Source organism: Chanodichthys erythropterus, chromosome 7 (genome assembly GCF_024489055.1).
Source record: "Chanodichthys erythropterus isolate Z2021 chromosome 7, ASM2448905v1, whole genome shotgun sequence".
In the NCBI taxonomy this organism is placed as follows: domain Eukaryota; kingdom Metazoa; phylum Chordata; class Actinopteri; order Cypriniformes; family Xenocyprididae; genus Chanodichthys; species Chanodichthys erythropterus.
This window is the reverse complement of record NC_090227.1, coordinates 32,876,558-32,889,759: the sequence shown is the minus strand read 5'-3', so window position 1 is coordinate 32,889,759 and position 13,202 is coordinate 32,876,558. Positions and strand designations below refer to the sequence as shown.

At 37.2% G+C, this 13,202-nt stretch overlaps 1 protein-coding gene across 5 annotated transcripts in view; it reads left to right on the top strand.

Annotated features, from left to right (window-relative positions):
• Positions 1-13,202, top strand: part of zc3h18 (zinc finger CCCH-type containing 18) — a 41,702-nt gene extending 28,500 nt beyond the window's left edge. For 3 of the 5 annotated variants that reach the window (XM_067390269.1, XM_067390270.1, XM_067390271.1), the window contains exons 10-19: positions 3,270-3,455; positions 3,817-3,948; positions 4,071-4,166; positions 4,822-5,061; positions 10,003-10,113; positions 10,232-10,428; positions 11,131-11,321; positions 11,407-11,506; positions 11,666-11,762; positions 12,173-13,202. In XM_067390269.1, the coding sequence (XP_067246370.1) occupies positions 3,270-3,455; positions 3,817-3,948; positions 4,071-4,166; positions 4,822-5,061; positions 10,003-10,113; positions 10,232-10,428; positions 11,131-11,321; positions 11,407-11,506; positions 11,666-11,762; positions 12,173-12,398 (1,576 nt within the window). In that variant the 3' untranslated portion in view covers positions 12,399-13,202. The remainder of the gene's footprint in view (positions 1-3,269; positions 3,456-3,816; positions 3,949-4,070; positions 4,167-4,821; positions 5,062-10,002; positions 10,114-10,231; positions 10,429-11,130; positions 11,322-11,406; positions 11,507-11,665; positions 11,763-12,172) is intronic. The other 2 variants (XM_067390274.1, XM_067390272.1) reach the window with 2 other exon arrangements.

Genomic DNA, 13,202 nt, shown 5'->3' with positions numbered 1-13,202 from the left:
CACAGATGAACTTGAAGTAACGTCACTGAAACTCCGAAACACAGCAAATAAGCCCAAATAATTCACAACATTATTTTACAAGTATATATGATTATAATATCATAAGAAGACAGTCCCAATCATATTAATGTTTTGTCTTACTTTTTGAGCACTCGTGCTGAAGCTATAGATGATCATCAGCTCTGTGGGTTATTTACCTCAACGAAACACATCCTTTATGAGAATAATCAGATATTTATACTTAATAAAATTAATAATTTTTATCTGTACAAAATGACGCGAATGCACAAGTAAAGTTTGAACAAGTTATGTAATCAATGTTTAACTCAGTCGACGCGCTCTTACCACAACAACACACTGAAACAACAACATAGAGAATTCACAACATTTTATTACAATAGTGTTCTCGTTATAATGTTATGTAAATGACAGTCCCAGCAGTTATTAATGTTGTGCGTTGCTGTTTGGCTGCCAGTGGTGTGGTCCTTTCTGAATGAAGCCAATAATTCTGCCGATCTAACTACTTTGGGATCAAATAAATTTGTAGTTCTGACGACTGTTGAAATGGCTAACAGCACCACATATCCAAGATATATTATAAACTTGTTGTGAACCTTCTGAGAGCGTTTCGTTGGCCTTCCTCTGGTAGTTGTAGCTGCTGTCACCATAGACTTTAACAGGGCACGCAGCTGTGACCGGTCACAAATATGGCGGCGATAGAATACAGTGACGTCACATGAGACCCATGTATATAGTTTGATCAGTGATCGCTATAAAGGCCAATCAGATGACGCAAAACTTGCAAACTTAGCGCAGCTAAAATTGCTTCATTCATTAACTGGAGTTCTGTCGATTTGTCCTACCTTGTCAGATTTTGATACCTCCCTTTTAAAACAGTAGGTAGCACAATTTGACAATTCAACAGAGAAAAATGCTACCGTATACTTTTGTTCCTCCCTGAAAGTTAAAACTTAATGTCCAAATCAGCTAGATCAGTGAGAGATTGTCATAAAATGGTCAATTAGGGCTGGGTTAAAAAAATATTGATTTCTCAACTTTAATTGATTTCTCATTTTTTACGAACCGATGTCAATCCCAAGAATCGATTAGTCTAGTCTGTTTTCAATTGATGAATGAACACATGTAGCTCACCTCCCATCCAATAAATCGCAATTATCTTTGTGCTTTGTTACTTTTGTTATGAAGCAAAGTCTGATTTCAAATGATGTCCATCTTATGAGATTCAAAAAATAAATACCGTTGTGGTGCTGTTTAAAGGTGCTAAAGAGGATTTTTTGTTTTATACATTTTTGCAATATTACTTAACTGTCTTAACTAACTGATAAAAGACTATTTATTAGGTGCACTGAAAGGAATAATATTAATATAAATCATCTGTGCATGAGGTAGGGCCTTAAAAACATCAGCCAATCGTTTACGCGATGGCCCTCTGGCTTGTCAATCACTGCCGTTACGTTCCTTGTGAGAGACGAGCACGGCTGCGCACTCCAGTAACTTTCCACACTCCACAGGCGCCGCATGCAATGTTTTTGTCAGGAGACAGGAGTAACAACTGCAGATTATGAGTTACCTGCGGTGAGTCCGACATAATGAATCCACTAACATGACACAGCGAATGCCGGCGGTAAACACTCGTGTTCCAATACTCGCGCACGAGTTTTGGGAGGCGTTACCTCGAAATGAGTTGTGAAGAATGGGGGTTGTTCTTACACATGCGCTCATTTCAAAAACTCAGTAACAGTCTTTGGTTTCTCAGTCGACGAAAAGATCCTCTTTAGCACCTTTAATGTGACGTGACCGATCGCTTTAGCGCCTCAGTTTAAGAGAAGCAGCAGCACGAGTGCATGTGAACATCCTCTTCTCCGTTTTAATACCAGTTGCAGTGCAAAATAAACATGAACAAACATCTGAAGGTATGTTAACAGATACAGTACAGCTTACCTAAATCCGTATCATGTCTCATGTAATAGCTCAATCAGTGTACCCAGCCCTACAGTCTACTGTTGCTAAACGTACAGGATGTTATTAAAACTGCATTAAGTGCAGTACTGCTTTCTCTGTGCACACTTTGGAAACATGGACAAGCAAAGTGAACTTGGGCTTTGGGTTCGTAAATACACACAGAAATATGTCAAAATGCCTGGTTTGAGTATTCGCTTAAACGCAGTGGGTTATGTCTTAACTGAACATAAACATTTGGGAAATAAATTGCATCTGTAAGAGTATATTGGATCCGATAAAGTGACAGCAGACCAATAAATCATTCACTGCTCTTTTTGTAGATTTAGTAGGATTCATCTATATTTAATTGATGGTGTGAAGACATCAATGATACTACAGCAAAAAGCTGATACAATTTTGGGTGACACTTTATTTTACAGTGCCATTGTTACAAATGTTACATGTAGTTACAATAGTAATAACTATAAATTATGCATAATTACATGCAAATAACCCTAAATCAATCCAAATCCTAAGCCTATAGTAAGTACATGCAGTTACTTAACATTACTCAGTACTTAAATATATAGTTACAGTGTAACAAAGACACCTTAAAATAAAGTATAACCCAGTTTTGAATAGCAGCTGACTAAATTCGGTTTTTAAGTCCAATTTGTGGGAATGAATGGGAAAGTCTTGCATGTACTTTTGATTACAAAGACTTCTATAAACCAATACAAATGAAGAGACATTTGACACTTCTGAGAAGTGTGTTGGCAGCTCTAGCTTCCTGATGAGTACTTGGGTGGCTTCCAAAGTCAGTGAAGAGAATATAGTCTGCTGCATTCTTGTAAAATTACTTTGATAAACTTTCACGACAGTTTAGAGTCATTTTACAATATATAATTCAATATGAAAATGTCTTATCACTGTTGCAACTCCACCTCACTGTGAAGTCACTGCGAATTTGCATATGCCATCTGATTATAACATTACTTAATATTGTTTCCATAATGGTATTATTTGATAACAACAATTGGCATTCATATTTTTGGGGGGTTTCATAATGTTTTTCAGGAAATGAACAGATACTTACTTAAGGAAGAGTTTCAGTGAGTTGATGACAAATCTGTGCCTACTTTATCATGTCAATGACAGCTTCATTCTTTGACAGAGAATGTGGAAATTCAGCCTGGTTTTCATTAAGATAATTGCAAGTGTTTGTTAAAACTCATTGAGATGTATGTCAAGATAAAGAAACTATAGGAGTATTCTATCTAAATCAACTTTTCTGCTATTGTTTTCAGGGGGCCATTGGAGCCACCAACTAAGAAGGAGATGGTCCCTCTGCCCAAGAGGCCAGATGAATGGAAGGACCCCTGGCGTAGGTCTAAATCCCCTAGGAGAAGACCAGGTCTCATGGGCTCCCCTCCGCGTGGCCGAAGGCGACACAGGCCCTCTGGATCTTCAGTTTCTCTCTCTAATTCATCTAGGTAAGATATTGAGCTGCTAACTAAAGGGATAGTTTGCCAAAAAATAAAAAAATAAAAATTTACATTTACCCTCATGTCATTCCAAACCTTCTGGTTTTCTTTCTTTCGGAACATAGAAGATATTTAGAGAGATATTTAGAGATTATTTATTTTATTTTTTTTTTGTCCATACAATGAAAGACACTTTGGGGTCCAAAGTTGTTTTAGACCCCATTGACTTTTATTTTATGGATTATTTGTGCTCCACAAAACAAAATAAGTCATACAGATTTGTAAAAACGAGAGTGAGTAAATAAATTTTCACCTACCCCTTTAAGCTATGGGGAGGTGCTTTTATTTATCCCTTTCTCCAATTTTCCAGGTCTTCATCCCGGTCCTCCTCATTCACGGGTTCTGGTTCTTCCCGTTCCCGATCTCATTCACGGTCATCTTCAATGAGTTCCTACTCAAGTCACTCCTCTCAGCACAGCTCTTTCAGCGGAAGCCGCTCTAGGCAAGATATAATTTTCCATGCTAATTTAGTATAATGAATTTCAGAACATTCAGTATCTATAAATGGCTGGTTTTGACTGTGAATATTTGCTTTTATTAATCACTTTCTTTGCCATTGTCTAGATCGCGGTCCTTCTCTTCCTCACCCTCACCAACCCCCTCTGCACAAAGAAACACTAATAAAAACAAACCTGAGCAGCCTCCTGTTGCAGTGAAAGGGTAAATGCACACACTCATGCTCTCAAAACCCATTTGGTATATACACTCATTCAAAAGTTTAGGGTTAGTAAATTTTTTTTCTTTATGTAAGAAATGAATACTTTGAGTCAGCATGGATGCATTAATTTGATCAAACGTGACCGTAAAGACAGTGTTACAAAAGATTTATATTTTACATACATGCTGTACTTCTGAACTTTCTTTTCATCAAAGAATCCTGAAAAAATGTGTCATGGTTCCCAGAAAAATGTAAAGCAGCACAACTGTTTCTTGAGCACCAAATCAGCATATTAGAATGATTTCTGAAAATCAGCTTTGCATCACAGAAATAAATTACATTTTAAATTATATTAAAATAGAAAATAGTTATTTTAAATTGTAATAATATTTCACAATATTACAATATAAGTTTTTTTAACAAATCAAATATATTGAGCCTTGGTGAGTGTAAGAGACATCTTTCAGAAACTTTTTTTTTTTTAAAAAATCCCCAAACTTTTGAACAGCAGTGTATTTCTAGTCTATATCAACACAGCCAGTTAAATCGATAACACTGAGGCTTAGCGTTTTGGCTGTTTCTAGCTATAGTTGTCAGAACTAGTACTCTTGTTCACTCACTCATTGCATGCACGTGAAAATACATATTTTCATTCAGCCACCCGTTGAAGCCTGGTGCACTGCCCCCTCCTCGCAGGGAGAAAGGACCTCCCAAAATGATGCCCAGCCCCTCGTTGCCTGAACAGCCGGGGAAACCACCTAAGCCAATCACGGAGGCAGGAAAGCCCCCCAACCCCCGTCCAGCAGGAAGACCACCTGGACCCAGAGAACCTAGAGAACCCCCCAACGTGAGAGAAGGGCGTAAGAAAGAACGTCAACAGCACAACCCACCTCGCAGGTACAGCACACATCTCTACAGCTCTTTGCAAAGTTGCAAGGATCGTTCACCCAAAAATGAAAGTTCTGTAATTATTATATAATTGTCATGTTGTTCCAAACTTTTACTCATTTATTTCTTTTGTTAAACACAAAAGGTGACACACATGAGGTGATGAGGTCTGGGATTGTCAAGTTCCAAAATAACAAAAAAAGGACCATAAAATTAAGTGGTCATTTTGACCAAGTGTTTTTGACGCCTGTTTAAAATAATTTACATATTATTATTTATTATTATTATTATTATTTTCATTTTGGAACTTTCTGCAAGACCCTTATCACGTTTATTAATAATTTATTTGTTTGGTTTTTATTTTATTTTAATTTACATGACGGTTAGTAATAATATAGTGGAATTTTTTCTTGAAGGTTCTTTAAAGATTGCATCATCATAAGAGCTGGAGATTTTGTTTCTAGCCTGATAGTGTGCTTGTGGTTTTGTTTTGTTTTTTTGACATTTGTCTTTTGAGTGTATTTGCATATGAACCGTTACCCAATGACCAGTGTTCTAGCCTGAACACGGCATGTCTTGTGTTTTTGTGTGTGTGAGCGAGCGAGACACGAGTATCTAGAAAGGGCGCTTTTCAGTATAGGGAAGCAGCATGTGACAGTTTGTGATCTGTAGCAGTGAGAGTGAAGTTTCACTGTGGATGTGGAATACCCTGTGTGGGTGTTCAGGAAAATCTCCTGTCCCGCTTGTTCTAATGCCTCGGCACAAAGAAGCTTTTGTGGACATGTCATAATCATCAAAACTGTCGTTATGTCATAAGATGCAGTTGGCATTTTGGACACAATTGATACATATATGGTGCTTGCCCATGCAAAACTTGTAGGTTCTTGCTCTGCATTTGGATATTGTGAGTGGTTGTTTAATCGACCATGTGTACAATATATTTTTTTGCCTTATTCTCCACCACATTAAAATAGTGAAAAAATTATTGCTCACAAAAGAAATAGCACACCTCTTCCTAAACAATTTGCACTATTATGAAGTATCATACATGTCTGTTAGGGAAATGTTATGTTGTGAAGTTACTTGCTACCTCACTGAATTATTGTGTACATTTACAGGTTGCACATCAGTGAAAACAACAAATAGCACTGTAATAATAATAATAATAATACATAATAATAAACAAATTGTTTATTATTAATGGGTTAGTTCACCCAAAAATGACATTTCTGTCATTAAGTACTCACCCTTCTTCAGAACACAAATTAAGATATTTTTAATGAAATCTGAGGTTGTTGTTTTTTTATCTCCCATAGAAAGCAACAAAAAAACCACATTCAGGGTCCAGAACGGTAGTAAAAGACATTGTTAAAATAGTCAACGTGACTACAGGTTCAACCTTAAAGGTGCCCTAGAATTAAAAATTGAATTTATCTTGGCATAGTTGAATAACAAGAGTTCAGTACATGGAAATGACATACAGTGAGTCTCAAACTCCATTGTTTCCTCCTCCTTATGTAAATCTCATTTGTTTAAAAGACTTCCGACGGACAGGCGAATCTCAAGATAACACCAACTGTTATGTATTATTATTATTATTATTATTATCATTATTATTTATGACCCCAATATTTGCATATGCCAGCCCATGATCGAGGCACAAGGGCAGCCAGTATTAACGTCTGGATGTGCACAGCTGAATCATCAGACTAGGTAAGCTAGCAAGGACAATAGCGAAAAATTATGGAGCGATAATAACTGACATGATCCATGATATCATGATATTTTTAGTGATATTTGTAAATTGTCTTTCTAAATGTTTCGTTAGCATTTTGCTAATGTACTATTAAATGTGGTTAAAGTTACCATCGTTTATTACTGTATTCACGGAGACAAGAGCCGTCGCTATTTTCATTTTTTAAACACTTGCAGTTTGTATAATGCATAAACACAACTTCATTCTTTATAAATCTCTCTAACACTGTGTAATGTTAGCTTTAGCCACGGAGTACTATCAAACTCATTCAGAATCAAATGTAAACATCCAAATAAATACCATACTTACGTGATTAGACATGTTGCATGACGAACACTTTGTAAATATCCATTTTGAGGGTTATATTAGCTGTTTGAACTTTGTTCATGCAATGATAGAGTCAAGAGCTCGGGGGGCAGGGAGCAGGAGAATTTAAAGGGGCAGCGCAGCCTGAATCTGCACATATTTAATGATGCCCCAAAATAGGCAGTTAAAAAAATTAATTAAAAAAATCTATGGGGTATTTTGAGATGAAACTTCAGACACATTCAGGGGACACCTTAGACTTATATTACATCTTTTAAAAAGACGTTCTACGGCACCTTTTAATGTTATGAATCGATGAGAATACATTTTGTGCGCAAAAACAAAACAAAAATAACGACTTTATTTAACAATTTGAACTGTTGTCATACGCAGTTGACGCAGTGAACTCTGTATTGGCCGAGACTGTTCACGTGAGCAGCGCGACACATGCGTGTGATGCTGATTCAGGAGCCGTCCAATACTGAGTTGTGTTCTGACATAGAACACGGAAGCCTGCACTGCGTTCACTATGTCAACTGTGTATGACAGCTCAAATTGTTGTTTTTTTTTGTTTGTTTTTTTGCACACAAGAAGTATTGTCGCTTCATAACATTACGGTTGAACCACTGTAGTCAAGTTGACATTTTTCATGATGTCTATACTACTTCTCTTGGCCTGCGAATGTGGATATTTCGTTGCCTTATATGGGAAATAAAAAAACCTCTCTGATTTAATCAAAAATATCTTAATTTGTGTGTGAGTAATTAATAACAGAATTTTTTGCGCATCTACATCATCAGTTTCTGAGCTTTTCTTAGCATTGTTCATAAGAATGATTAATCGCTGCTCTGTATTATGCATTACGTTGGAGAAATCAAATATCAGAAATTATCGCTTCAGCGCTGTTCGTTCCCCTGCCTGTACAGATTTGCGTTCGAACAAACATGTCATAAGTTTTTGTTTCCTCAATACAGTAACAGAAGAGGTGTTTGCATTTTCCTCACGATGCAGTCAGAGCTGGAGTTAAACTACAACACATGGAAAATATGACCTTAACTATTTAAAGGGGACCTATTATGCAAAATTCACTTTTATAAGGTGTTTGAACACAGAGGTGTTTCCACAGTGTGTGTAAATAATCAGCCTATAATGGTGTAAATCCACCCACTGCTTTTTAAATAATCCCCATAAATCATAAACACCCTCTCCAAAACGGCAATTTGAATTTATTGTAAGGATAGCCCCTTGAGATGTAACATCTACCCTTTTAGATTAGCTCCTCCCCTATGTGAGCTGTACACAGTCCGCCAGGTTTATCTACTCGCCAGAGCATTTAACAGCAGCATTCAAGTAAGAAATGTGGTGTTGTTAAAGCAACTAAAGTTAGTGATAAAGCAGTGAGTGATTTTTCTGTTTTTCTTCTGGTTTATTTTAACAGCATATACAGCAGTAGGTACTGTATATTATGCTGCTTTCAATTTAATACACAGATTTCGTACTCTAATTCTCCCAACATGAATAAGCACATATTTCATCATGTCTTCAAATTATATATATATGTGCAAATAAAGACACTGATACAGTGGTAGGACTGATCATGAACGTGATGACACTATGAATTATTCTGATAGACAGAAGACAATGATGTAGACCGAAAATTCACAGATGGACAAAAAGTTACTATGCCTTTTATTCTTTGTTAAACTGATGTCAGTTGTAGTGCTCGTAAATGTGATGAAAATATTATATCTTTTAAATGTTCTATCTCATTTTTATATAGATCAATACCTCTGAAAAGTTATAATGCTATATTTCTAAGAATAATTTATTAAAATGTATTTGATTTGTTCATGATAGTTGTTAGTATTCCCTAATGATAAGATTTTTGTGAGTTTGTTGTCATAGGGATATATTTTAAAATAAATCAAGTTGCCCCCAACTCTTTTTGATTTACTGTGAGCTGAAATGGTGTTTTATTTTAAGGAAGTCTGTAGTGTCTGTTGCCACTTTGTTGCCATACCCATTTTAATTATGAGAACTGGCTTCCATTTTTAAAAATTTTATGTTGTACTATCCATAGTTATTGTCAAAGAGGAACATTCTCGGGTGTCACGCAGTAGAACATAAAATGTGACACGGATGCTTTGTGTGTTCTTCCCTTTGCGTTGGATTTTTCACCTGCAGATTTGTAATGACTACGGAAATGCTCTGTGGTCTGAATGAACCTTAACCTTTACTGTCCACCACCCTTTTTGAGAATAGATCGGAACTTGAATGGTTGTAATTCATGAATGCATTGGAATACAGACCGAGGCTTTTTATAAACAAGACACTCAGCAATTTATTGCAGAAGTGAAAGTCAAAAAAATGAAAGTGTAAAGTTTGTTTACTGTAAAGCAGAGCTAAAAATGTATTTTATACAAAATGTGTATTTTACAAAATAATTTGTATTTCAGAGTCATTTCTAACAAAGTTGTTCTCACAAAAATTGAACCTGCTAAAAGGTTTTAAAGTACTGTTTCCATGGTAAAGTAATATCCAAATTCAATTTGTTTTCACGGGATGGATTTTGAGTGTTTAGAATTATATATAATTTAAGATGATTACTAAAATATGTCAAAAAAATAAAAAAGCATGACAAATGTCACTCTACCGGGACACTGACCAGTAACAGACATATAATATAAGTCATGTACAGTATATAAGAGCTCTTAAATCATTTTGAAGCTTCATTATCATATACTTTGTAGTTTCAGTAACTTTTCTGACAGATTCAGAAGTTAATCATCATTCATCAAAGTGAACCATCTCTGTAACCTGTGATAACCTGTTCATTCCAACATTTCATTGTGTCTCTGTCTCTCGCTTCCTGTCTGTTTCGCCTGCAGGCGAACAGTGAGCGGCAGTATAAGTGGCAGCAGTTATTCTGGCTCCAGCTCAAAATCCCGTTCCTCCTCCGCCTCACTTTCCCGGTCCCGTTCCGGATCCCACAAGTCTAGGTATGTGATGCACAGAGACAGTTGAGTTCCCCCCCCCCCCCCCCCAAAAAAAATCTCTTCATTGAAAAGGTCAAATGTAAATATTATGGTATCACAGAATTCCTGTGCTGTTTCGCAGGTCTCTTTCGGTCAGTAGTGTGTCATCTGTCTCCTCCGCCTCCTCCAGCAGTAGCTCGGTCAGGAGCGCTGACTCAGATGACATGTACGCTGACCTGGCCAGCCCTGTGTCCTCTGCCAGCTCCCGATCACCCACTCCAGGCCATGCTCGCAAGGAAAGGGGCCCTCCACGGGACAGGGGCCCCAACAAAGAGAGAGGTACTGTGGCTCAGTGACTATCGCATTTGATGAGCATTTGTTATGTTGTTTTAAAGTACTACTCCAACAGGCCATAAATAAAATTTTATTGTAAATTAAAACCCTTTTTTCATTAGTTGAATTAAAGCTTAAATAAAATATTAGATTAAAAACTAAAAAATGTTGCCTTGACAGCTAACTAAAACATCATTGCAACACTTTACAATGAGGTTTTATTTGTTAGCTACATTAGAAAACATAGGTTTTACATTAGTTAGCTACATTAGTTAGCATGAACTAACAATGAACAATATTTTTACAGCATTTAGTAATCTTAATGTTAAATTCAACATTTTTAAAATCAAAAGTTGTTTTTGTTAACGCTAGTTAATGCACTGTGAACTAACATGAACAACTCTTTTATTAACTAATATTAACAAAGGTTAATAATAAATGCCGTTAAAATGGTTATTTCATGTTAACTAATGAATTAACTAATGAAACCTTATTGTAAAGTGTTACTGAAGTACTAAAACGACTAAAATTGAAATAAAAATGAAGTAGAAATATTAAAAACTAATAGAAATGAGAAAAGCACATTAAAAAAAACATAAAATGAAAACTTAAAATATAAAAATAATTATTCAAAATAGTAATAACTGCTATAATAGTATATAAATAATACTAAATTAACACTGGTGTTTTGTGTGGTGTCCTTTCAAGGAAAACCACCAAAGAAAGACGAGCCTTTCAAAGATGAGCGAAAACGAGTGGACCCCTCTGGTCTCCCCCCTAAAACCAGCTCCAGCATGCCTAGATCTGGGAACAGAGGTCACCCCATGCACCCGCCGCCTATGGGTCCTCCAGGAGGATACGGCTCTCACAAGGACATTAAACTTACCCTGCTCAACAAGGTAAATGTGGAAGGCACTTTCACGGTCAGGCAGCTATGTAGAAGTGCATGATGGATGAACGACTTCTTTATTCCTCTTTGGCCAGCAGCAAACTGACAGGGGCAATAGGAAAAGGTACTTTCCTGCCGATAAAGAGCGACCCCCTTCGCCTCTCAGCAAGAGGATAGCAATGTCACCTGACAGAGGTAAACAGCACATTTACTGTCCATTAGAAAACCCCTCCAGAAATCTGATATCAGAGCAGATGTAATTGTTCTTAAGCTCTTTGTTCAAAGAATGTCCAGAAATCTCATTGCAATCTGCTCTCTCGGTTCCTCAAGCATCACACTCTGATCTCTTCATAGGTCGAGACAGGAGAATGCCCGGGCGACCCCCGCTGTCTCCCAGAATGGATCGGCCCAAAGGCCAGGGTCCTCGGCCCATGCCACCACAAGGAGAAAGGTAACCACTGCCACTTTTTTTTTTTCAGTCACATTCTTCTGAATATCCCTTCAGATATGTGGTGATTTCCATCAATAAAGTTCTTGTCAAAAAACAAGTATTTGCATATAAATATACATATGATTTGTTTGATAAATACGATTGCCTTTTGATATGGTCTGTTTGTGTAGATAACATGCTTAGGTCTCATATTTCTTCCGTTGAGCAGTGACTTTGAGTTATTATTTTAGTTTTTATAAAAATAAAAAAAAATCCCCATGTTTGGTCAGGTTTAGTTCCCTTTTTATGTGCATGTGGATCAAGGTATTTTATAAACAAAAGCTTTATCATTGAGTGACTAAGACTAAAGATTTAAAAATATCCCATATTCATGATTCTTAGTCAATTCTCTTTTTATTTCCCCTCTCTAGGAAGCGTCCTCTATCTCCTCCACCCAAGTCTTCTGGGAAAGGCCCTGCTGCAGTGTCTGCAGGTAAACCTCCTGCGCCCGGGGCTGGATCCGGTTCTGGCTCCGCTTCTAGTTCTGGTTCGGGCAAGCCGAGCAGCACCCTTTCTCGCCGCGAGGAGCTGCTAAAACAGCTAAAGGCTGTCGAGGACGCCATAGCCCGCAAAAGGGCAAAAATCCCTGGGAAGTAATCAACCTGGCGTCATCCAGCTTCTGGGACATCAAGTTTTGCCCAGTGTTTTGCCAGAAATGGGGAAATGCTTGCCGTTTTGAACTCCAAGGATGTCTCACATAAATGTCCTAGGGAAGAGAGACCGCAGTTACATTTCTGCTTGTTTTGCCCTCAGAGAGAGGTTGTCTAGATTTTATATCGATGTGATAAAGTTGAGAAGTGGCGCTGTTCACTTGTTTTCGCAGGATGGAATCTTTACTGTAGTGTCTCAAAGATTAAAAAAACTGTACATTCAGTGCACATTTTTGCTCTTCATCCTGCCACAATCCCTTCTCTCATATATTCTAGTTGCTTTTTCCTCACTCTTGTTATTTGATGGGGCGAGTTACGGTGGACTGTGTTTGGACCATCCTGGACGCATCTGCGCATTCAACGTCGGTCCTGCTCAAAGAATCTAGAACTGCCTTTTCCACCTTAACCAATGAATCTGTCTATCCGCCGCCATGTGTTTAGCCATTACTGTTTTTCACCATGTACAACTACAAAGCCAGATGACACAATACCTGTTGCTTAAAATGTATGATTCTAGAGAACCAATGACAGTGATGTGAAGTATTGTTTTTTTAAGATTCTGCATTGTTCCCCCCCTAGCTTTTCAAGTGAAAACCTGCATTTTATTTGTCCCTCATTTTTAGTTGAAAGTGTGAGAGGCTGCGATGGGGACACCTGAAAATAAGGAATAATTCCGTCTTGCTTTTTGTGACAGAAAAAAGCTTCTAAATAAACTATTTTGATAAAGAGAATAAACCTGAAATGATTCCTT